Source organism: Solenopsis invicta, chromosome 14 (genome assembly GCF_016802725.1).
Source record: "Solenopsis invicta isolate M01_SB chromosome 14, UNIL_Sinv_3.0, whole genome shotgun sequence".
In the NCBI taxonomy this organism is placed as follows: Eukaryota; Metazoa; Arthropoda; class Insecta; order Hymenoptera; family Formicidae; genus Solenopsis; species Solenopsis invicta.
The window spans coordinates 13,191,050-13,214,219 of record NC_052677.1 but is presented as its reverse complement, the minus strand read 5'-3'; the positions used below and the strand labels follow the sequence as shown (position 1 = coordinate 13,214,219).

The 23,170-nt window shown below is 38.8% G+C and overlaps 5 protein-coding genes across 5 annotated transcripts; 3 read left to right on the top strand and 2 right to left on the bottom strand.

Annotated features, from left to right (window-relative positions):
• Nucleotides 1–455: 455 nt before the first annotated feature.
• Nucleotides 456–5,598, bottom strand: LOC105208211. Its single transcript, XM_026139909.2, is given in 4 exon segments — nt 456–1,780; nt 2,061–3,660; nt 3,662–4,597; nt 5,495–5,598. Coding segments are annotated over 4 exon segments (3,402 nt in total). The 5' UTR covers nt 5,576–5,598; the 3' UTR covers nt 456–995.
• A 1,625-nt stretch (nt 5,599–7,223) lies between these two features.
• Nucleotides 7,224–10,137, top strand: LOC105208196. The gene is made up of 3 exons (XM_011177984.3): nt 7,224–7,602; nt 8,106–8,207; nt 8,589–10,137. The coding sequence occupies exons 1-3, from the start codon at nt 7,453–7,455 to the stop codon at nt 8,934–8,936; spliced, it is 600 nt and encodes a 199-aa protein (XP_011176286.1). The 5' UTR covers nt 7,224–7,452; the 3' UTR covers nt 8,937–10,137.
• On the bottom strand, nt 10,001–12,917 carry LOC105208197 (anaphase-promoting complex subunit 7). The gene is made up of 4 exons (XM_011177985.3): nt 11,750–12,917; nt 10,923–11,337; nt 10,569–10,843; nt 10,001–10,492 (listed from the first exon to the last, which is right to left on the bottom strand). Exons 1-4 carry the CDS (start codon nt 12,553–12,555, stop codon nt 10,270–10,272), a joined length of 1,719 nt encoding a protein of 572 aa, XP_011176287.1. The 5' UTR covers nt 12,556–12,917; the 3' UTR covers nt 10,001–10,269.
• Nucleotides 12,918–14,052: 1,135 nt separating this feature from the next.
• LOC105208198 (putative leucine-rich repeat-containing protein DDB_G0290503) lies at nt 14,053–19,005 on the top strand. The gene is made up of 14 exons (XM_011177986.3): nt 14,053–14,526; nt 14,595–14,713; nt 15,710–15,876; nt 15,967–16,142; nt 16,237–16,291; nt 16,369–16,495; nt 16,580–16,707; nt 16,784–16,910; nt 16,999–17,141; nt 17,265–17,376; nt 17,447–17,749; nt 17,836–18,168; nt 18,297–18,401; nt 18,686–19,005. The coding sequence occupies exons 1-14, from the start codon at nt 14,517–14,519 to the stop codon at nt 18,758–18,760; spliced, it is 1,980 nt and encodes a 659-aa protein (XP_011176288.1). The 5' UTR covers nt 14,053–14,516; the 3' UTR covers nt 18,761–19,005.
• Nucleotides 19,006–21,021: 2,016 nt separating this feature from the next.
• LOC105208199 (muscle-specific protein 20) lies at nt 21,022–22,678 on the top strand. The gene is given in 4 exon segments (NM_001304599.1): nt 21,022–21,061; nt 21,625–21,836; nt 21,918–22,038; nt 22,185–22,678. Coding segments are annotated over 4 exon segments (555 nt in total). The 5' UTR covers nt 21,022–21,031; the 3' UTR covers nt 22,377–22,678.
• Nucleotides 22,679–23,170: the final 492 nt, after the last annotated feature.

Here is a 23,170-nt window from a genome sequence, read left to right as displayed (position 1 = left end):
TTTCGGGCGTAAAGTAAATTCAAATGTAATCGCTCACCGTGCGAGCGGGACCGTTTAATAAGACAGATTACGCGCCGGGCACCGGCCATGTCAAATTTACTTCTCATTGTGTTCTATCGTTTGCTCCGCTTATCCGTTTATGGCGTTTACTCACTGGCCGGGTCTCGCCGCTTGCTTGCTCTCGTGACGAAACGAGACTACACGGCGAGAGTGTTTGTTCGAGTGCTTGGCTAAAAGGGTAGCTGAGCCTTTTCTTTAATGGGAACAACAAGTACTCGAATAATTGTATCTTCCATCAATACTGCAATTTCTATTTCTAATTCTCGAAAATTTTTGTTTGCCTTCTTTCCTCTTACTCGAATAAAAGAAATGTAGAACCGTATAAGTAGAAGGATCGTCATACAGTGTACGAATAGAAGAGAATAGGCATGCAATATCAAAAGACGGTTATTTTCAAATATACTTTTATCAACCATCATTAAGAATTTACAAAATCCGTTTGAGAAAAGAGCTCTAACAATTTAAACGTTCCAAAATACCTCGACCGCTTGCAGTACAAATTTGTTATTCATTACGCTGATAAGGAACCTCATTAACGCACTTAATCGATCAGTGCTGCGACGTCAACGGCGGCCTTTGAGAGAAAGCACCAAATAAATAATTTACAACGCATACGAGTCTCGCGACGGTTCTCCGATAAATAAATATAGACGGCTATTAAAATCTCCGGGCCGAGTAATCGTTTAGCCGAATTCGATAAACGCTCTTGTCTTCGTTATAATTAGCTCCTCAGGAATGAGCCCCACTGTTACATTACACGATATTTTTCGCCTCTGACCCGATTAAATGGACGGAAAAAAAGTCTGCTAAACTCAGCATGACGAAGTAACGGCCGATACTATTCGTCTGTAATAACGTAACAGCTATATAATGAAATTATCTCCTAAAACGATGTAACTTTAAACCGATAGACTCCAGTGTATCGTATTAATTTTTTACGCGTTGATCGATTTCGCGTTCCTGCCGGATATCCTGTTGATCTGACTTTGGTAAGGCGACGTGATTCCTCCCCTACGATGCATCATTGCTCTTCGAGCCTCTTTCCCCTTGAGTTTCCTCGTTAGCTGTTTCTTCAGCCTAAAGATCTGCTCCTGTTGTTTGCGTTGACGTTTTAGAACTTTGTCGTTCAGCTTACCGCCGAGAGATCTCTTCAGCAAGTATTCCTCCACCTTCCTGTTTTTGGAATAGGGCAGTCTGGTGGTTAATAGATTGTACAGCTTCTTGGTCGCGATTCGGTCTCGATGACGCGACTTCTTCGTCCTCCGGAGAACGTCGTTACGCGACACCATCGCGATGGCGGCGTCAATGACAACGCTGATCGCTCGCATCTTCGCCAACCGTCTTAACTGACGACGATGATGGGGATTCCGGATCTCGCACATGCTGCGCGTCCGCTTACGTTCGTTCGGCTTCTCGTCGACCGTCGACTCCGCCGATGTCGAGCAGTCGTTCTGGGATCCCTCGCACGACGAGCTCTTCTCAGGCTCCGGAGGGCATACCGTCATGCACTCGCTCCTCTCTTCCTTCAGATCGCAGTCGCAACTCTTGTCGAACTCCGTTCCGCACTCCAGAGAGATCACCTCCAGAGGATTCTTGGAGATACCGTCGCAGTCTTCCATCGCGGAGTCGCAGCTTGCCTCGCAGGACTTTTCCGTTACCTCGATGACGCTCTCTTTCTTGGACGCGCAGCCTTCTAAGCAGGACTTCACGCAGTTATCGCCTGTGTTGCGTTTCACAGTGTTAATGTTGGAAATATGTTCAAATATACAACGTACAGATGTTTGTTTAGGTTGCATTAAAGTCTGTTTATTTGTAATATATCTATTAAATGAATAAACTGCGTATTGTGTCGAGTGTTTTCTCGATCAAAGAGCTATTACTAGATCAACGTCAGAAATTGTAATTTTCACCCAAGTTAACGTATAACCAGCATTCCTTTCATATTATAAGAAAAGCTATGTAGAATGTAATATAAATGTAATATAATGTTATTCTTTTACCTTTCGTAACTGGCGTTTCGCTCAACTCCGTCGTCGAAGAAACCGTAGTCTCGTCGATGACGAAATCTCGATGGGTTGTTGATGTCTCAGAAAATGTTCGAATTTCGGGAGTGGTAGTCCGTATCGTTGGCGTCGTCAAAAGCAGAGTCGCTGTTTCGTCACGTTTCTCCGAGCTTGGCTCATCGATACATTCGTCGGACTCGCAAGATTTCATCGGGATTGGTGTTGTAACAAATACCGTCAAGTTCTTCAAAGGTTTCAAAATACCGTCATCACCGTGTGATACGCCAATTTTTGTCACTTTTACACGTTCGTATTTCGTTAGTAGTTGCGCCGTCGTGATAGTAGGCGATGTCGTAACAGTTGTCGTGGCCGACGTTGTGATAGTTGTAGGCAATGCTGTACTGGTTGTCATGTCTAATGTCGTTGTAGTCGTCGTAGGCATTTCTGTAGTAGTCATAGGCACTTCTGTGGTAGTAGTCGTAGGCACTTCTGTGGTAGTAGTCGTAGGCACTTCTGTGGTAGTAGTCATTGCGGGCACTTCCGTGGTAGTTGTCGTGGGCATTTCCGTGGTAGTCGTCGTGAACATTTCCGTGGTAGTGGGCAATGTCGTGGTAGTCGTTGTGGGCGATGTTGTAGTTGTTGTAGTCGTAGGTAACTTTGTAATAGGTAAGATCGTAGTTGTGGGTGATGTCGTAACTGTTATAAGTTCTGGTGTAGTCGTTGCAGGTAAAGTTGCAGTAGTTGTCGCAGTTGTAGTACTCATCATGGCTGCCGTAGTCTCTTCTCGATGAGTCGTCGAAATTGGCTTTATGGGCTGAGTCGTACCCGTTGCCATCGTACTCGTCGACTCCAAACGTTTCTTTGAGGTTATATCGAATTCTCTTGAAACTTCTTCCGTAATTTCATTAGTTTCACCAGACTCCGTAACTTGCTCGCTTGAATAGCGATCTCCGATTGTGGTGTATCGAGTAGCCTTGCTGATGACCGCACCCGTAGTCTGCAACGCTGTTGTAGTTAAACGCACTTTCGATATCTTGAACGGGATCTCCGCCGAGCGTCTCGATTCTTGTATCATGTACAGGGGATCCATGCACAAGTCGCTGAACTCCAGGAACTCCTTGATGGAGTCTTTGATTTTAGAATTTATGAATTTACAGCGTAAGACCAATTCTAGACCTATTCGCAAACAAGCTCGCGGAGCGTTGCAGGGAATCTCAACGGGGATGTCCCTCATATCCCATAGACTCTTCTTGATACTGTCGATCTTCTTCATTATATGCAGATAGCGCGGAACTTGGCGTAGATTCTCATAACTATCGAACAGCTCCAGCAGCTCGTCAAGGTTCTCAATCATGCGACTACTGTGCCAGAATCTCGCGTACATCCGCAGAGACGTCGCGATGTTCTTGATGAAGTTAATATCTCTCAGCTGCTCGATGATTTCTATCGCCAGCTGAGCGGGAGTAGCTTGCTGATACCTCTGCACTCTGAGATATCTTTCCACCACGTTAAATTCGTACAGTTTCGTCACTAGGTACCTCTTAGCTTCGATAACGTCTTTCTCGAGTAAATCGTTAGGAAACACGAGGAAACACGAGGTCGAAGAGGTATCCGACGTGAATCGTCCGGTTCTCGTAAACGTTACCGAGCAATTGAATATTCTCATCGATCGTGCCGACGCCGGCGATGCTTTTCGAAATAAGGAGCGTGTTCGAAATAAGGAGCGTGTGCTTCTTCAGATCGTTGTCCGGAAATTTATCAGCGTATATGTCAATGTAGTACTTAAGGAAAGAGTTCATAGTGTGGAACTTCCTTAGCTTCTTCGTCGACACTGAAATTTCAACACTGGTCCCCGAGATTTCGCTAAAGTGACGTATCAGTTCCCTCTCGGCGAGACGAACGTCGCCGTCGTAGTTCTCATATTTCACGTTGCAGAGGAGTCCAGAAAGCAGATTGGGCGTGATCGTCAGCACTTTTCGTTGCAGGAGCCTCAGCAATGTCGCCAGGAAGAAGCCACTGGAGTATTGCTTCGATATCTCGGACAAACTGTACACCCGGTACGTGATATTCAACGCGGGCGTGTTGCGATCGTCGGGATGCGGAAGATCGTGATGGTTCCTGATTCTGCGACACACGTTTGTGCTACTCCTAAGACAGGGTTTCTTAACGCGAGTGTACATCTCGGCGCAAATCCTGGACGGTCTTGTGTCTGGATTCCTCAGCACGCCGAGAACTAAGTTGAATATGTCGTACCGTCGCTCGAAGATCTCTTCATACACCTTGCGTAACGCCTCCACTTCCGTTATACTGAAGTCGTCGTAATAGTCGTACAGAAGACTGCCGAAGGTGTCGAGAGTTCGCGCTCGCAAAAGTGCTCCGAAATGCAGGAAATGCTCCGTAGCCTCTTGCAATGTGTAACTCGCTTTCGGCACCGCGAAATTTAGCTGCTCGAGAAAGTCGCGGGTCGTGAAGATTACGTTGTCTTCCCGAATCGTCGATATCGTGTCGTGTCTGTGGAGTTCATAGTCGACCGCCTAGAGAAATTCGTAAATGAAACATTCAAGTATCCCGAAACAGCGCTGAGAGAAATCGCGACTCCTCTCTTCGACGTATTTCTTATAAATGGGTTTTCTATAAATCCAAACTTAATTAATTTACAGCTAACAGGGTTTATTTTACTTTGCCTTATTTTTAAAACTACGCGCGTCATCGACGTGCTTATTTGCGAAAGACAAATTGACAGGTCCGAGAATATCTGCTTAAAATCCAAGTTGATAACCCGGTGGGCGTTCGTATCGATCGCAAAAAATGTACCGCCTCTAGCGCGTTATCGGCTAATTCTTTAAATTCCATGGCCATCCGTGTGACTTTTTTCTTTCTTTCATTTTTTCCGCTTTGTTATTGCAAAAAATTTAACGACTCACATCGTATTGTAAGCTTGTTTGATAACACACCGTCGATATTGAGATATAATACAGTTATTCACGTATAGAAGTCGATTATTGCTGACAGTCGGCGTCTCTAATTTGACAAGCAATACCCCAATAAAGCTTTCAAGAGATAGGTAAACGCAATATCTCTCCTCGAGATATTATTACGAATCATAAACGTAATACTAAAAATAAACCTTCTCCAAATATAAAAGCGCAACGGTGTTTGAATGCGACATTCCAATATTCCAAAAGCTCCCAATTACTCGTTTTTAATCCAATAAAAAAAAATCAAGATATTTTATTTATAAGTACATTGAAAATATATTAAATATTAAAATATATTTCATTTAAGTAAATCTAAATTTATTTAAAGTGTAACGGATTAAATGAGAAAAGATATTAAAATTCGGCCGTCCCTCCCTCTTCTTTTCTTTTTTTCCTCCCAGTTTCCATTCCTCTTTTTCTCGCAGCAAAGTCGGGACACCTTCCCCGTCTCACCTGCGCGGATGACACGAGTAGCAGGGTCAAAGTGAACCCGATTCCCCGTATCGTGATCCGCGATGACATTGCCGGTGCCATAACTCACTCGCGAGACGACGTAGGACTTCGCTCCGACAACAATGCAAACCGATCAAGCTGTCGTGTAGCTTATATAAGGTGCGCGTGCACGTCTTTATGACATGCACGTGGGTGAGGACGGCTTGTGCGGCGGTGTGCTGTGTCCAGGTGCACGCGGCGAGATTGAAATTAATCATGAACACGATGATATGGAGCCCGCCGGGGCCCGCCCTGGGAACCCGGGTTCCACTCGCATTTATCTCGCTATCTAATAGGGAGCTTACACGGGCAATAATACTGCCACTATCAACAAACACTGATATTAAGAATCGTATGTGGTTAATAGTGATGAATTGACATAGAATATTGACCATGATCCAAATTTTTTAAATCTCAAGATTGTTTAGTATGACAGAGTTAGTAAACAGAGTTGAATAAGAGCATCGTTAGATGGATTTCACAAGCATCATAACGAACTGACGTAATTATACTGCTTTTAATTTGAGACTTTGATTATCGTCATCGCACTATATAATTTGTATCACTAAAGATGGTCTAATATATGGCTGAAACGTTTGAAATAAAATTGTAATTTATTAATTATGATATGGAATTTTAAATATCTTTAACTATGTATTTTGTTAATATATGATAGCAACTACTACTTAGCTTGATTCACTGTACTCTGTGTTCTTTTTAACTTAATATATATGTTTTTAACTAAAGTTTAAGTTAAAGTTAATGATTCATAAAATTAATTTAGTTACGTTATAAGTTACATGAACGAAAAACTCAATTAAAAGTTACGATAAGATTAAATTAGGTTAAATTAAAATTCAATTTTGAAACTCATTATTCATATTAGAAATTCGTAATGTTTTAAAGTTAGGTTACTCAAAACAATTATCGATCATCAAACAAGTTTTTAATATTTTATTTGTAAATTAAGTTTACATGAAATAAGAAATAAATATTGTTTTTTTTTAAATGTAGGAAAGTATTTTTTTATTATTTTTTTTACATAAATTTTTAACGTAGAAAAAAGTTAATAAATTAAAATTTATATGTTTCCAAAATATAACTATTTAAAGTTAAAACTTAAATCATTTAAAATTAATTAAAATTATTAATTTTTTAACTGTATTATTTAACTTTTACTTTGTTAACTAATTACCACCCAACTTTGAATAGAAATATTGACAGTGATGATTATGTGGGAAAAAAAACACGTCACAAATATTTCTATCAGTGTAGTTCCATAAACATGGATGACGCAGAATTGCAGAAATAATCTTGCGTTATTCTTAGGCAAAACTATTGATATATACTGTCAGTATTGTTGATTCAGTATTACTTATCAGTATCACTGACTGTGCAAGGCCCCTACGACGTATCGTTTTATTCCATTTTTCAACAAATAAAACCGATCGCGCAGGAAAGCTGCTTTCTATAATTAGAACTTTCGATCTAATTGTTGCCTCGTGGAAAACGCTTCCAAATTTGGATTTAATTGGAAGCGCTGCTATCTGTTACAAGCTATTGCATACTTTATTTGGTGTTCCACTTTTCATAGCGTATCCGAAGACCAGATCGATCTCTCTAACTGCAGCCCAGCCTCCTAAAAATTAATATTTGATCGGTATCAAACCCGATCGAAGTTTCCACGGAGGGTGTCGCGACTTTGCGATGCTTCATCCGTAATTCTGCCCGCCTTCGGGCGAGCTTGCGCAGTTTCCGCGCCAATATGGATTCTTTAAGTGATGCATGCCTCGCGCCAAGGGCGCAGCAATTTCCACGGAATATCGCGTCCGGGAGTACTCGCGAACGATCGCTCGTCGTGACGCTCGACGTCTTCGGGTGAGAGCGGTTCGTCGTCCGTATAGTTGGGACCTGGCGTGATGTCCGAGGACTATCAGCACGCCTGCGAGAGGGCAGAATTGCTGGGTTTGGCGAGGCCCAGCGAGGAGGAGTGGAGGCAGTCGCAAACGGCGCAGGGCGAGACTTGTCCTCGCGGCGACGATGACGACGACAATGATGGTGCATTAAAGGTAATCGCGATGCGTCTCGCTCGCGCTACCAATTCGGGATGATACATCCGCAGGATGTACTGAAAAAAAAAAGTAGCAGCCCGAATTTTCAATCGGACACGCCCGTGTGGCGCACGAGCGACTCGTTGCGTCTCATGCGTCATCGAGAGTTTAAAATCTCTTTTTTTTTTCTATCGCCATAAAATCACGCAGAGCTTTTGCGATGTCTTTTTCGCACAATTTTTTTTCTCATCCTTTTCTCTCCCTTCCATTCATCCGTGTTCTCTTTCGCGTGTTTATGAACGGCTAATGCACCTACGGCGATATCGCGTTCGCGGTAGACGTTACGCAGCAGAATCGGGTTGCGCGTCCACGTGCGGCGAGTCAGATCGTCGGGAATAAATCGCTGACGTCGACGAAGGTTGATCGCGGGGTTTGTTAGCGCCGACGACCGTGCACGCGTGTCCATCGAGTCCATACGATACGATTTTTCCCCTCACACGATGATGCGCTTATCTCTCTAGGACTTGGATTACGCGGACGAGACGGCCGGACACATCGGCAGCGGCCTGGACGAGCTCAACAGCATTTTGAGCTCCACGCAGAAGAAGCTCAACAGATTCAAGGTGACTTGGGATAATTAATTGCCGGAGCGGGCCCCGAGCGCGCGCTCATTTCGCGCATGTCGCTCGAATTAATTATTATTTTGTCATAACGATAGCACGAAATTTTTACGACCGATACGACGGGCCGCTTTATGTTCTTACCCGCTCGCAAATTGATAACGCTTCCCTCCTGCACCGCGGCCTCGCGGCTAAATGAATTGTTCGTCATGAGATTCGTAAACTCGACGCTGACGAATTACAAATAAATCGACATTACAAGTTTTTAAATTTTACGACATTGCGTAATTTCCTTCGTTTCTTATCGCGGTAGGTAGAAAGATGAAGATAGAGAGGAGGGGGAGGGGGGGAGGAGAACTATGTATAAAATAAACAATTCCACAGACAGTTTGCGGCAGTCTGGGAACGTTGCTGAAGGGGAAGGTGAATTCTCGCGGCGGAACGCCGCGTCACAAGCCCGAAGAGTCGAATCCCGCGGAGAAGCAGGAAGATCTGGAGAAGTCCGAGACCACGGCTGACGAGGTGATGACGGTGGAGACGTCGGTAGATGACACCATCGCGAACGCCGCGAACCAGCCCGCGAACAGCGGCGTCCAACCGAAGCAGGTCGATCTCAATAAAAAAATGGGATCCCATCTGAGCAAGCTGGACTCCCTGATCAATAAGGCCGAGAACGCTCAATACAGTATGCAGCATCAAACGAAGCAAATGAAAAAGTTCCTGAAGAAGTAATCGCAATAAACGAAACGAATCGCTATAATTAAATTAACTCAGTAGACAGATTTTTAAACGGTTTTTTAAATATTTAAAAAACTTACAGAGAATATTTAAAAAATATTAAAAAAAACATTGTCTGCTGATTAAGAATCGGCTGTAATTCGCGTGAGATTGGTCATCAATTAAATTAATCGTATCTTCCATTTTAAGTGACAGCTCGCATGAGAGAATATTTTACCAGATGTCACGCGCGCAAATTAATCCCGAGATGTTTCTTGACTTTGACCGATAAATTCTACATTCCTGTAGATGCGTAGTTATGTAAGAAAACATGAGCAATTCCGCAGGCAACCAGCGCATATAGGAAGTCGTATAATATTAAATTGTTACGTTGCACATACGAAGTTTAATTGTTGCATCGAATATTGGTACCTCTCTCGCAATATATTTATCAGAGTCGCGAGAAGAAACCTGTGAATAATTGTTATCAATTCTTTTATATGTCACGCGACGTTCTCTTTGTCGCTAAAAGCCCAATATTGTTACGATAATATGTGTATTATCAAATGTATGTATATATATATATATTTATATATCACAATTATATATTATATATAATTTAATTTTAAATGGCACTCTTTAAAATATCTCTAATAATTCTATGTATATATATACATATATATATATACGGATGTTGTTGACGAATGTAGTATTGTTACATAGACACAAGTATATTTCCGGTAATTGAGGCTTTATGCTTGGATCCTTGACAATACCGACATATCAGGTGTAAAAGATACGGAAAGGCATGTTGGCAAATTGCGAGCCAGTGATAAGCTTTCCTATGCTGCAAATGATGTGATATTGTTTTACATCGATCTAGAGATTATTATGACTTCTTACGATCTATATATACATATATATTTTATTATTGAATAGTTTGCGCTCTATTTTAACTAAAAATCTAAGTTACAACCGCTGTATAATATAACAAACGACGATACGTTAATTTGTCCTCCTGTACTTAAATTCGAGATGACGCTAGTTTATCTTTTTATAAAAATATTTCGTAATAGAAATAAAAATTCAACACATTTACTTTATATTTTTAAAAATAGGCAACAGAGCTCCATGACGGTACAATCATTGAATTTATTATAAAAACAAGTGAATTGTCTACGATGTATTACTCTCTAATAATATTAATCACGAACAATCTCAGTCTCATTTCATTCGTACGAATTATTCTCCCAAGATTTTTTTTCGATTAATCCACTATAATGAGAACTTGAAGAAGTTAAAACTTTGATCAATCTTCACTGATTATTCGTTCCTGCAATAAAAATTACTACTGACTATTGGCTTCCAAGTCCATATCCGACCAAATGGCTTCAGTCTCGCTCTCCTCGGGTGCCTCGTCATTATCTGTGTCCGGTAGACCATCACCGACATCATAGGTTGTATCAGCTTGTTCCTCACCGACGGTCATATAATAAGCTGAATCCAGTTTGCTAGAAGAATTATCTAATCGGTGCATTCCCTCTATAGCCCTTCTGTTATTCGGATCCAAGCTGAAAAAATAAGATAAAAATATGTTTTATCTAGATTCATAATGTAAATCAATATTTATACGAATGGAATATGTACTTTAAAGCTATGGCATAATGATCTAAAGCCTTTTCCTCGTTGTGCACTCTTGCCCATAGGTCTCCTAAAGTCTGATGGAGTTTGCAGGTAGAGTGAATTTCCACCTGTCTCTCAAGTAGTTCGATAGCTGCTTCCAAATTCATTTCTTGTTCATATATCTCCGCAAGCAAGTACACCGCTGCTAAATAAACCTCATCTTGAGACAATGCTTTCTCAAGAAGGTTCTTAGCTTTGCTTACTGATACAGGATCTTTCATCAAGACGGAAGCGTATAACTGTAAATGCAGAAGCACGTTATTACATCGTCGGATTTTAGATTTACTTCGGATACATTTCTTTTTAACTTCAACTCACCGTTAGGACTCTTGCGGTATGTCCAAGTTGCTTGCAAGAGCTACTGGCGATATTCAGAGCTTCTCGCAATCTATGCATTCCGACAAGACAATCTACTAAACCTTTATGTGGTTCATATCTATATGGTTTCAATTGCACAGCGTGTCTGAAAAAGAACAACGCGTCCTGATACTTCTTTTGCTCGATAAGAATATTGCCCCGTAATATCGTAGCCTCTATGTCGTTAGGATTCAGATTCAATGCCTGAGCAGTGAGAGTATTCGCTCTGCTGAATTTTCTAGCAGCATATAAGGAGTATGCCATGGCTACATAAATCTCACCGGTACATTCGTTATTGGTAGTTATCGCTGGTATCAGTCGCTCCAATTCTTTGATATGATGCATTTTGTACAAAACTGCGGCATACATGTCTACCCTGTAGAAAAGTAACAAACAATAGGTATTCCTGTCTGAGATATGTACAAAGTGTTTTTCCTGTAACTCAATCATTTTTAGAATATCTCTGTTGTTTTTACAATATAAAAAATGATAAAAAAATATCAAAAAGAAAAATTGTTCGTTTAAAGGGGCAAATATCATAAGCAGCATTTTTTTCATGCTTATTATTTTACAAGGTTTCAATATTATTTTTCTTTAAAGGTTAGCATATTTTCATTAATGTAATAATGTGATTTATAAGAAAATAAATTCAAAATTTTCTCATGAACTATATTAATAAAAATATGCTCTCCCATTAAAAAATATTAGTGATCTCTAAATAATATCAAATTACAAGGAACACCTTGTATACATTTTGACAAATTTCTAAAAGACATCAAACAACTTACCCTTTTGTTATATCTGGCTCAATAGTGCGGGCTCGTCTCAGGCATAGCAGAGCATTCTTGTCATCGCCAGCGTAATAATAACACTCACCCATGATAGTTAACAAATTGAAATTATCTCTAAGCAGAACAACATTGTCCAATGATCTCAGCGTTGTCACGGCATGAGTATATTCTCTGTTATGAATGTGAACGTGAGCCTTGATCCATGTGTTGAGCCACTCCAAGTTCATCGAATTGGAGATGGAACTGACGATCAGAGAGTTAACTTCTACACCCTTTACTCCTAAAGATAGGAGACCCTCGGCTGCTTCTAAGGCCAGCGGACACTCCTTTAAAACTTCCTTGTATGTAGTGATAGCAGATCGTTCCATTCCCTGCTCGTGAAACATCTTGGCTAATGCCATGTTTACCTTGGCAGTGCGCTGCTTGCCAGGGATGCTCTGTAGCACTTGCAGTGCTTCTTGTAGGTTTTTGGACTTGACTAGGCACAAGTGGATCTGATACTTGATGTTGACATCCGATGGCAGATCCTTCTGTCCATCCAACATGGGTTTCCCCGTGCCTTTGGACTTCAGTAGACACTTGCGAAATTGCAGGGCCTTCTTATAGAGAGTTTCCGCCCTGCGATATTTGCCCAGGTGAAAATGAGCGTCCGCGTAATAGACATACACGTGGAACTTGCTGTAGCCAGGCAGCAAGTCTGCATTGTGCTCGCTGAGAGAGAGCACTAGATTCGTCAGGGAGATCACATTGCAGTATAGTGCCTGATCATAAAGTAGTTTGATCTCTTCAAACAGTCCTGACATGGCTAATCGTCCTTTAAAATTAATTTTTTTTTTTCAGACGACAGTATTCAAATTCTGCGATAATAATACTAAAAGAAAATGTACGAGTCTCAGAATTTCACAGAAATTAACATCATAAAAACACCAACTGTTACAAAATTTATTATCTCTATTTTTATCTAAAAAAAATCGGTTATTCTTCTTTCTGCATTTTTGAGTTAACACTAGGACGACGCGAGCGTTCGTTTTTGTTGGGAATATTTATCTCAAGGTATTATTTCAATGTTTCATCATGCAGATGAATATAACCTAAAAACTCGTCGTGTGGACACCGATTCGGAATTGTTCGGAATCGCTCGCGCTGGACTCCGAAATGCTCTGAAGTGTTTGCATGATAGACCGACAGAGAACGTTGCAGTATGTCTGAATGCGCGAAACGCATAAATGCGAAATATGAGAGCGCTGTTTTTGTTTTCCAAGAATTAATTTAATTAGTATCGTATTATGCGATATTATCATAAGCGATTTTTTTTTAATTAATTGATTGAGATCAATCGCAATATGCGCGAATGCAGCTTTTAATGAAGTAAAATTATATTTGCGCATAATGATCTAAAGCGATTGATCTATCGATGAATTAAAAAAACTCGCTTCATATTCTAGAAACCAGATATTTAACTCGATTTTTGCGGAGTTTTTAGTATAATTACAGTAGCTCGCGGATAGTTCATCCTAACAAGAAAAAAAGGAAATTCTCAAACAAGATGACGTTCAATGACGTCTTAATAATATCTTAATGACACTTTAACGTAGACAATCACAATCAGTCAGACGTCATTGAAACATTATTTGACGTCATCTTATTTGATGAATTGCAGCACTTATACAGTTAAATTCAAAATACGTTTAATAAACGTTTAAAAATTAATTTTAAACTTTTAAGTCTTTTACAATAGGAGTAGTAAATCTTAAATCTTAAGAAATTGACGAATTACAATCGAATACGAGAAGAATAATCGATTATGGTTAATTTCTTACAGAAAACGTTTCAAATTTGATGTGTTTTTCGAATTATTTAATAAATGTTTTATAAAATCTTGTAACATTTACTTCCATGTTTTTTTTTACTAATATAAAATTGATGATTTAATAATGTTAAATAGACGTTAAATATGTATTTTTATACATGCAAAAATTACGTCTCGAAGTATTATTAAAAATATAAAAATTTCATAAATTGTTCTATTATGTTGAGTATCTGTGTAAAATTTCTCTTATTGCTTTCAAAGTTATTTTTAATTTTTTTTTTGCTCTTGATCTTTATATAAAATCGTGTTTAATTATTTATTTCCAAAGACGAGAAAGTAATATTATGAGTTAAAGCAAGTTTTTTTTAAAATTAAACTGCATTAAATATTCGTGCCAAAATTTATTTAGATTTATTTACTCGTTTAAAAGATATTTATCTAAAATCACATCAAAATAAAGTTTTTGCTGTAGCAGCCATTATAAGCAAATTTTTTCTTTTTTTGCATCTGGTTTCAGGGTCAAAATTTATTATTCATTAGGGAAAAAAAGATTGAATCTCTAAAAAGCTTGCAATTTTTAAATTTCGATAACTTTTAGCTGTAACATTGTAGAGCTAAAACATCCTTAAACGTTTATCACGTAAATAATCTATTTAAATTATCAGCAGGAAGATACCGGCTTGAAGTTGTCATATTCAGGGTACGGTCAAGATAATGTTACAAATGTTTTGAAGCATTTCTTGATTGGTCAATTTGTAAATTCTTTGTTCCGATTGGTTAATCGAATGCTTCGAAGCATTTGTAGTGTCTGATTGATCGCAGCCTCAATTTTTTGTTTTTGCAACACTGCTAACCTGCCATACTCAACGAGGCACAGTAGAACCGAATGAATCGGGCTCTCTTGCGATAAACCGATATCGAAAAAAAAAAAACACATCAAAAAAGGAAAGCAGTATGCAGGACGGTAAGTTTGGTCCTTCGTTTCCGCGCACAGTTGATTTTCGTATCGTAATCTTCCCGTGAAACTTGCAGACAAAGCTCGACCGGCCACGCAAAGCGGTAGCGGTAGCGGTGGCAAGTTCATCGATACGCTTATCGCACAATGGATGAACCGAACGGGAAGCAATATTTCATTGCAGCAAACGGAAGAGGTGCAAATAGAACTTTGCTTCATTTTTTCTTTTTTCAGTTTTCTAATAGTGACTTCGATCAAGCTCGGAATAACTTAATCGGCGATTAACTTGTCGAGCAACGCCCGTCTCCATTTTGTTAAGATGGAGGCGAGAAAAGCTAATTCTTAATTTTGTTGTTGTTTTTGTTGGCACCAAAAGAAAGATTAAATCAGAACTATAGGGAAAGAACGGATTTGCTGAAGTGTATCTAAAAATTTTGCTACTGATCTGAAGAAAATTTTTCTCTGACCGACAAAATAGTTATGTAGGACACTCAGGTACGATGATGAGTGCTGCAAAAAGTGTTGATGTACTAACGAACCAGCTTGAAAGTTACCGCATAGTTATTTTGAGGATCCAATAAAATTATTTTCAGATGCTTCAAGGTTTCCACGGATATTCTCTTCAAGAATGCTAAGAGGATTGTCTCCGTGTCATTTCGTAAACGCTGCTTTTGATATTATCAAGATCACTTCTCGCCTTGATGAAATGAACTGCAATATTTACGATAACTTTGGCATCAATGATGTATCAAGACACAGTAAACCTCTGTAAATCTCGCAGCATTCTTGGAGAGAATATCCTGAGGAGAATGCGTAAGAGAATTTAACTATATAGGCATGAATCTAAAAATAATGCTAAGAGGATTACGGGTTGTCTCCATGTCTTGACACGTCATTAATGCCAACATTTTGTGAACGCATCGCAGTTCACTTCATCAAGGTACTTGATAAATCAGATTGTTTCTCGTCTTGACACGGAGACATCCTGTAAATCTTTTAAAGGACTTATTTTTTTCTACACCTAGCTAAATTTTAAATTAGATATTTTAGCAATACCGTGTATATTTGCTCGAAATTTGTTTTTTTTTTTTGGTTGAATTAATTGCCGTTTGAGTTAACCGAAGTTAGATCTTCGATTTAATAGTCGAAGAGAGGAGGGTAAGTTTCTATGAACACTTTGCGGGAGTAACAGGTAGCCGAAAGCTCGAGGACGCAAGTTGACAAGCAGCAAGTCATGCAGAGTCAGGAACGTATGATCCAAAATCTGAAACGGAAACTGCGGGAGTACCAGCAGAGGGAGGAATCCTTGTCCACCTCCTTGGAGACGGAGGTGCGCAACAAGGAAGAATTCCAGACGAAGTGAGCCTCGTTTCCTCTTTTTTTTTTTTATTTGTGATGAATCTCTCCTGTATTCTGGCTCAACTCGAATTTCTTTTTTGGCAACAACAGACTGAATGCCACTTGGGAGTACATCGACAATATCACGGAGTATTTCAATTACATCCAAGAGAGTCTTGCCAGTTTTGAGCAGCACCGCGTTAATTTGTCCAACATGTACGATAATGTGATTCTGAAGCAGCAGGAAGCTATCCAAAAGCTGCAGCTGAACGACACGAAGTCGAAAGGCGCGTTCTAATATGACACATATATTAAAACTTAATTATTGAACTTATTATCTTAGATTTATTGTTATTACAACAATTAATTTTGTAATTTCAGAAATGGAGAATTATGTCACGGAATTGAAAAATAAGTCGCTCCTTCAAGAGAAAAGGTAAAATTTTCGCTCACTTCCGATAGTTTATTTTGCATAAATAGAATTTTATTCAAATCGAGCATTTTTCGAGTCAGATTACAAGAGGCGATGGCGAAGCAGAATAAACTACAGAAGCAATTAGAAAACTCCGAGAACGAATTGCAGTTACAGAGAAATGAATTGATGAGCACGAACGCTGAAGAAAAGCTGACGATTGTCAAAGTACGTTGTATTAAGCACTCTTAAGAGATACAACAATTTGTTTTTTTCTGCTATGATCTATTATATTTTGCTTTTCTAATTTAGGAACAGCAACGGATGTTATTGGAATGCGAAAATTTACAATCGCGACTGCAGACGGTCGAGAAAGAGAAAAGTGACATCGCGAAATCGGCCGCACAATTAGAAAACAAATTGCTCCTTCAAGAAGAGAAGTAAGTCGTCGCGTCAAACGCAATAAATTGCATAGACGAAATTGCGAGTGTTAACTGAGTACCTTTTTTTTTCTAGAATTCAAGAGGCACTTGCGGAACAAAATAAATTTAAAATACAAGCGGAGACCGCTAAACGTGAACTTTATTCGCAGAAAAATGAAATGGCGAACGAGCACGCCGAAGAAAAGAAAATGCTTGTCGAGGTACGTTAAACTAAAATCTTGTCTCTTTCTTTCTTTAGTTTTCCTCTTGTATTAATCCGTAACGTTCTAATTCTAATATTTGTTTTAGGAGTTACGACAACTGCAATTAAAATCGGAAACTTTGCAATCACGATTGAACGCGTTAGAGCAAGACAACAGCGATATTATGGAAACGGTCGTGAAAAAAGATGCGCTTATTTCGAAATTTCAGAATGAAATCTTGATATGCAAGTAAGCGCATTTAAAGCAATGAAATTTCTTCAATGCTTTGCAACTAAAAATATCTTGCAGATTGTATTCTGTTGTTAGACTTATTGAAGTTTAAGTAATCTGTTTTTCTTATGACACACACAGAAATCAAATTGATACGATAACAGCGAAGTATAACGAGACGCGTAATAAGAACGAAACATTAACGGAGAAGCAAAATATGCAGGAGAAAGAATTGCTTGCAAAAACGGAAAGAGTAAGTTAATGTAATGCTGATTCTGTTTGATTTAAATATTAATCCCTACTAATGCAATGTTATTTTCTAGATTCACAGTTTAGAAACGACGTTGAGCATAAAGAAGCAAAAGGAAGCAAGTCTCGTCAGTGACGTAAACAGAATAGAGAAAAACTTAACTAGCGAAATGGATTATTCCAAGAATCTCGAAAGTAAGCTTTCAGACGTACAGAAGGACTTGCAGCTCGCACAAAAACGAAACGCTGAGATGCAAATTACAGTAGAAAAAACTAAGAGCACCTATGAGTCTGCCAATAACGAGCTTCAGCAGCAGTTACAGGCTCTCCAAAAGGAAAAGGAGGAAATTATAAAACGAGAAAGCACAAGGATTAAGGTAACAAATTTAACGTGTTAAGAAAACCATTTTCTCAAATTCAAGTTTAAGGATTTCTTTAATTTTCATTTCCTGAATTCTTGCAGAATGCAGATATTGTGTATGACAATGTGCGGGTCAAACATATCCAAGAAATGTCGGCTTTAAAGGACAATTACGAAAAACAATTGGTCGAGATGAAAAAGACTATAGAGAACCTAAACAAGACGATCAGTGGTAGCAAGAAGGAAAATGGCGCGCTGAACAAGTCCTTGACGGAAATGAGAACTGAGAACGTTAGGTTAAAGAATGATTACGATTTCATTATAGAACGTAATAAGAATCTTCAGGGGAAGTTGAAAGAAGCCACGGAAATGACGCAGATGAAATCGATGGACGATCGAAAGCTCAGGAAGGAACCTAGGAAGACTTCACAAAATGTAAGTAAACGGTTGCAGTAATCATCGATTATCGATCGTTCCGCGAAACATAAAACTAATGATATAAAATTTCTGCGTTTACACGCAATTACAAATTATCCCAATTTCTCGAATTATGCTTCTTCTAGATTTCCACATCCGTGGATTTATACAATAGCGATGAAGAAAAGCCATCGTCGCAAACACCCGAGGATTCTTTTGCATCTTCGATGAAGAGCCTGAGTCAAAAAGAGGTATAAACATTATACAACTATCAAGTATAAATACAACATGCAAAAATCGAAAAAGAAATAGTAAAAGTAAAACGTGAATGAAAAAGGATAATAACATAATGATGTTTTTTTTCTGCGGGAGAGTTAAGAACTATTAAAATGAGTGAAAGTGAGAGTACAAATGAGCAAGTTTTTATTAATAATCTTATTCATACATCCTTCCATTCACTAATCATTTTATCCAGCTGGGATGATCGAGTAGAAGCGTTCCATTGATCTTTTTTTATGTTTTCTGTTTTGCGTAGCAAGAAGCGGAAGTTACGTCAGTGGGAAAGAAGTTTTTTAAGCGTCCTCTCCTCCCGCGTACTTACAGACGATAAAATTGAAGAAATTTATAGAGAGATCATTGTTTCGGATGGGACACCTCTGGACCAGAAAAATAGAGAGATTCTTTTTTTGTTCCATTATTATTATGTAGTATTCTCTTCGCGTTTCCATTCAAAATTAATTAAAAATACACTTGTAGAATATATAAGATTTTCATCAAAAAGTTATAAACGCGAGTTAGAAGCTGTGTTGTATTCGATGTAAATCTATGATTAATATTGGACAAGGAGGTAGATTGCATTTATAGAATAACGTGAATATGAAGCCTCTTCATCAGCGCTTAGAAAAAACGCCCACGCACCTTCGACACGAAGCAGACGAGATTGTAGCTAGTGGAAGCGCGCAGAAAACTTAAATTTAAACATGATTCATCGGTTCGCCATCCGGCCAATAAATGATCCCGTTTGAATCGACACGCAAGGCCCAAATTATGCAACGTAATCAAAAATCTCACTGTTTTGTTTTGTAGATGGAAGAGTTATGATCATCTGCGATACTTTTTGTTTTCCGAATCTCAGCGCAGTCTTCTAAATAACTTTCTTCTAATAACTTTCAAAAACATTACTTTCACATTACGTGTATAACAATTTTCGTTTATTTATAATAAAACCAGTTAATTTGCAATAAAATTCTCTTACAATTAGAAATAAACTTTGATATTTTATGAGCTCTTTCAAATCTATTAGTCACCGTATTAGTCCATACATATATTAGCGATGAACTTTTAGAGCCCCGACCTCGGGATGCCTATAATTTTCCGCATTTTCTCCGGCTCTATCTCGCGCTCGCGAGAGGCGAGCATCTGTCACGAAATCTGGATCGTGCAATAATAACCCGAGCCATATGACAGAGAACTATTTAAAAGTAGCACGTCCCACTTTCCACGAGGGCGACCGTATTCTTTTTTCCTTCTGTGTCAGGACCTCGACACGTTGCCTACGCCCTATACCGATGAGCTATGTGTTGGAATATGCAATGTAATCAGACCGAGAACAACGCGAGCCGTTTTGTTCGAACAGATCAGACGAGTCTCAATCTGACATTTCTGTCTCCCAATAAGGATCCATTCAAATCATTTAAATTCATATTCATGTCTACTGAGTCATGCACACGCAACATGTTCTCTTTTTCTATTTGTTCCTCGCGTTTTTCGTTTTCATTTGTCATATATCGCAAAATAAAATGGAAGTTTATTTCTTCAGCCAAAAAGAGGACTTTGTTTACATTGCAACTTAACCACACACCATTCGTCTATACCTTCATTCGTTCCTCCTCGTTTTTTTATTCAAATCAGGGTATTGCATGGAAAGAACACTTTTACTAAAATATTTAAAAATTTAGCTGGATATAGAGTGGAAAGTAATTTTGTTAAACCATGAAGATAATTAGGATTTTCAAGCAACGCTGTGAAAAGTTTTGACACTCTAGCAACCAACATGAGGATCATAATTATTTTGATGGTATAACAAAATTATTTTCAATTTTGTATTCAACTAAATTTTTAAATACTTGGCAAAACAGTTCTATAGAATGTATATGTTATATCATTATAAAATTAGGATAAGAAACTTAAAAAACCTCTGTTAGACTGATTATGAGACTTAATGGAAGAATCAAAATATTCTCTTTCCGGTTCATTTTTCAAAATAAGTATTAGAAACGCACAATCAACATCTGAGACCCTTAATAGGCTGTCTCTATTACATTGGCTCACTTTAATAAAAGGTAGCCAACGCGACAGTGACACACTCGCGCGATTCTTGTTTCGGCTTATTTACCGGATGCTATAATCATTACTAAGCTGCCCAATTTTCACGGCACAGCTGCGATTTCAGAAAACCTATTTCTCGTTTAACTGAATAAGCCGCTAATATTAGAATCCCGAAACATGTGGAATCACGCACGCTTGCGTCGCCTATACAGGGTGTCGCGTCAATCATATGGAACATGGAAAAAAAGTATCTGATACCGTTTATTGATCATCGAACCGAACGAAGAAGAGGATAAGACACCACGAGAGCCCTAAAGATACATCTGATACATACGAATGTAATGACGAGGGATCCTCGACTGCGCTTTTACCAGGATAAAAATTTCTTTTCGTCGGAATGTTTCTCACGGAACACCCCGTATACAACCCTCTTACGTTGTTGGACGGATTTCTCCCCCGACTTGGCCCACCGTGGTTCCGTACTCCTTCGGAACGTATAAAAAGCCGTCTCTAGAAGCCACGGCACTTCAGTCTTTTCAAAAATATCATAAGGATGGCTCTAGAACGTCAAGTGCGCGCTAAGGTATATACATATATTTCAATCGTGTGGTGTAATTCATTCCAATTTACGTTTACGGTTACGTGCGTCAGTGTGATTTATCATTCTGAGTTCGTTTCTTTGTTTTTCGAACAGAAAATCGTTTAATAATATAATAAGAAAATGATAAGACAACATATATTTTTTCGAAAAAAGTATATTCTTTGGGATGTTCTGAGAAATTTGAAAAATTCTATTCTTTTGAAGATTTAAGACAGAGAGAAAGAGACAGAGATCTACAACGAAAGAATGGTTTTGCTAAGCGTCTGAAAATTTAGCTAAGTGCAGATTTGAAATTAATTTTGTTGGATCATTGAAATAATTATGTAGGCCGCTCAAGTTGATTGATGGAATGTCAAAATTTTTTGCAGCAACGTCCATCATGTTTGAACATGCTTCATAATTATTTTGATGACCTAAAAATTATTTTCAGATCTATATCTAATTAAATTTTCCGATATTTCAGTAAAACTTTACTCTTCCTGTGATGTTGATATTGCCTTTCTTTTAAACACACACTAAAATTCTAAGATTTGTGTTTTGTATAGATTGCGGCAAAACGCAACCCCGAGCAGGAGAGGGAGGCACAGGAATGGATCGAGTCGGTTCTTGGCAAGAAGTTTCCTGCTGGTGAGGCCTTCGAAGACGTGCTCAAGGACGGCCAGGTCCTGTGTCATGTCATGAACAAACTCGCTCCTGGATCCATACCAAAGATCAACACTTCTGGCGGACAGTTCAAGATGATGGAAAATATTAATACGTGAGTAGCGGCTGACGAGACACCTGTGTCGTTTATGTAAATTATGCAGTGACTACATTGTGACTACATTGCACGTTGCAGGTTTCAAAAGGCGCTAAAGGACTACGGAGTGGACGACGTCGATGTTTTTCAGACCGTAGACTTATGGGAGAAAAAAGATATAGCACAAGTAATAACGACATTGTTCGCGCTCGGCCGAACGGTACGTTTTTTTATTCTTATTATCATCTTTACTAATATATATTAAAATTTTGCGACGGTTTTTTTTCTGTATGATAAGCAATTCTATCGATATAATTATTGTAATTATACATGCGATTAAAAATATCGATACCTCTGTTTATTTAGACGTACAAGCATCCTGAATGGCCAGGACCTTGGCTAGGACCTAAGCCGGCAGAAGAGTGCAAGCGCGACTTTACGGAGGAACAATTGAAAGCTGGCCAGACGATGATCGGTCTTCAAGCCGGTTCCAACAAGGGTGCGACCCAGGCTGGTCAAAGCATCGGCGCCACTCGCAAAATTCTTCTTGGAAAGTAAATTAAAAATTTGACGTACAGCTGCTTGCGAATCCTTTCTTCCAATCGTTAGAGCTAAAACATACGTAACTTTTTTGTATGTACACATAAATACATATATGTATATTTTATTTTACTTTTGTAATTAAACGATAACCGGCTGCTATTTATTTCCCTTCATTTTACTTCTTAATGATAGCCAGTGTATCTTATAGCTTTTAATCTTATTATAGTTAATCAAAAGATACATTTCTGTCATCAATCGAGTCAGCGAGAATGCTCGATAAATTGATTTTTATGATTAAAGTAGATATCGTTGTTTAATCAACTTTCTTATCTTCTCGCTCCTCAAGATTCTAGTCTCGAAAAATATGCAGTGTCAATGACAGGCGTGTGCGTTTCAAAGCAACAACATTGTTAACTAGTCGATTGCGCAATTAAAAACGACAAAATAATTGTTATATATAAACAATTCCAAATAAAGTTAGTTCTATCCATCCGAAATAACGCGAGCTTTCTTTTCTCTTTCCAGACGTCCAATTTTCGTTAAGTTCTATTGAATAATGGCCCATAATTTCCTTTATCTCCTCCCCCGTTTCAGCGATCGCCATTTAAGGATACGAAAGCGACGTCGCGCTTCGCGCTGGAGTGCGTCGAAAATAAAACGCGACGCGATGCAAATTGCGTGCAACTTTGCTGAAACCGTGCCAAGTGTTGAATCCGAACTTAACGCGACGCGTGGGATCCGTTCTATTGATATCCAAAAAGATGCGTCCGCCTCAATGTTATCCGCCCGAGATTTTCGGGAAAAACGGG

Coding starts and splice junctions, on each gene's coding strand:
- LOC105208197 (XM_011177985.3), bottom strand. CDS start 12,555: ATGTCAGGACTGTTTGAAGAGATCAAACTACTTTATGATCAGGCACTA. Junction 11,338..11,749: donor GAGCCAGATATAACAAAAGG/GTAAGTTGTTTG, acceptor ACTTTTCTACAG/GGTAGACATGTATGCCGCAG. Junction 10,493..10,568: donor CATTATGCCATAGCTTTAAA/GTACATATTCCA, acceptor TTATTTTTTCAG/CTTGGATCCGAATAACAGAA.
- LOC105208196 (XM_011177984.3), top strand. CDS start 7,453: ATGTCCGAGGACTATCAGCACGCCTGCGAGAGGGCAGAATTGCTGGGT. Junction 7,603..8,105: donor ACAATGATGGTGCATTAAAG/GTAATCGCGATG, acceptor TTATCTCTCTAG/GACTTGGATTACGCGGACGA. Junction 8,208..8,588: donor AGAAGCTCAACAGATTCAAG/GTGACTTGGGAT, acceptor ACAATTCCACAG/ACAGTTTGCGGCAGTCTGGG.
- LOC105208198 (XM_011177986.3), top strand. Junction 16,911..16,998: donor AAAAGAAAATGCTTGTCGAG/GTACGTTAAACT, acceptor TATTTGTTTTAG/GAGTTACGACAACTGCAATT. Junction 18,402..18,685: donor AGAGCCTGAGTCAAAAAGAG/GTATAAACATTA, acceptor TGTTTTGCGTAG/CAAGAAGCGGAAGTTACGTC.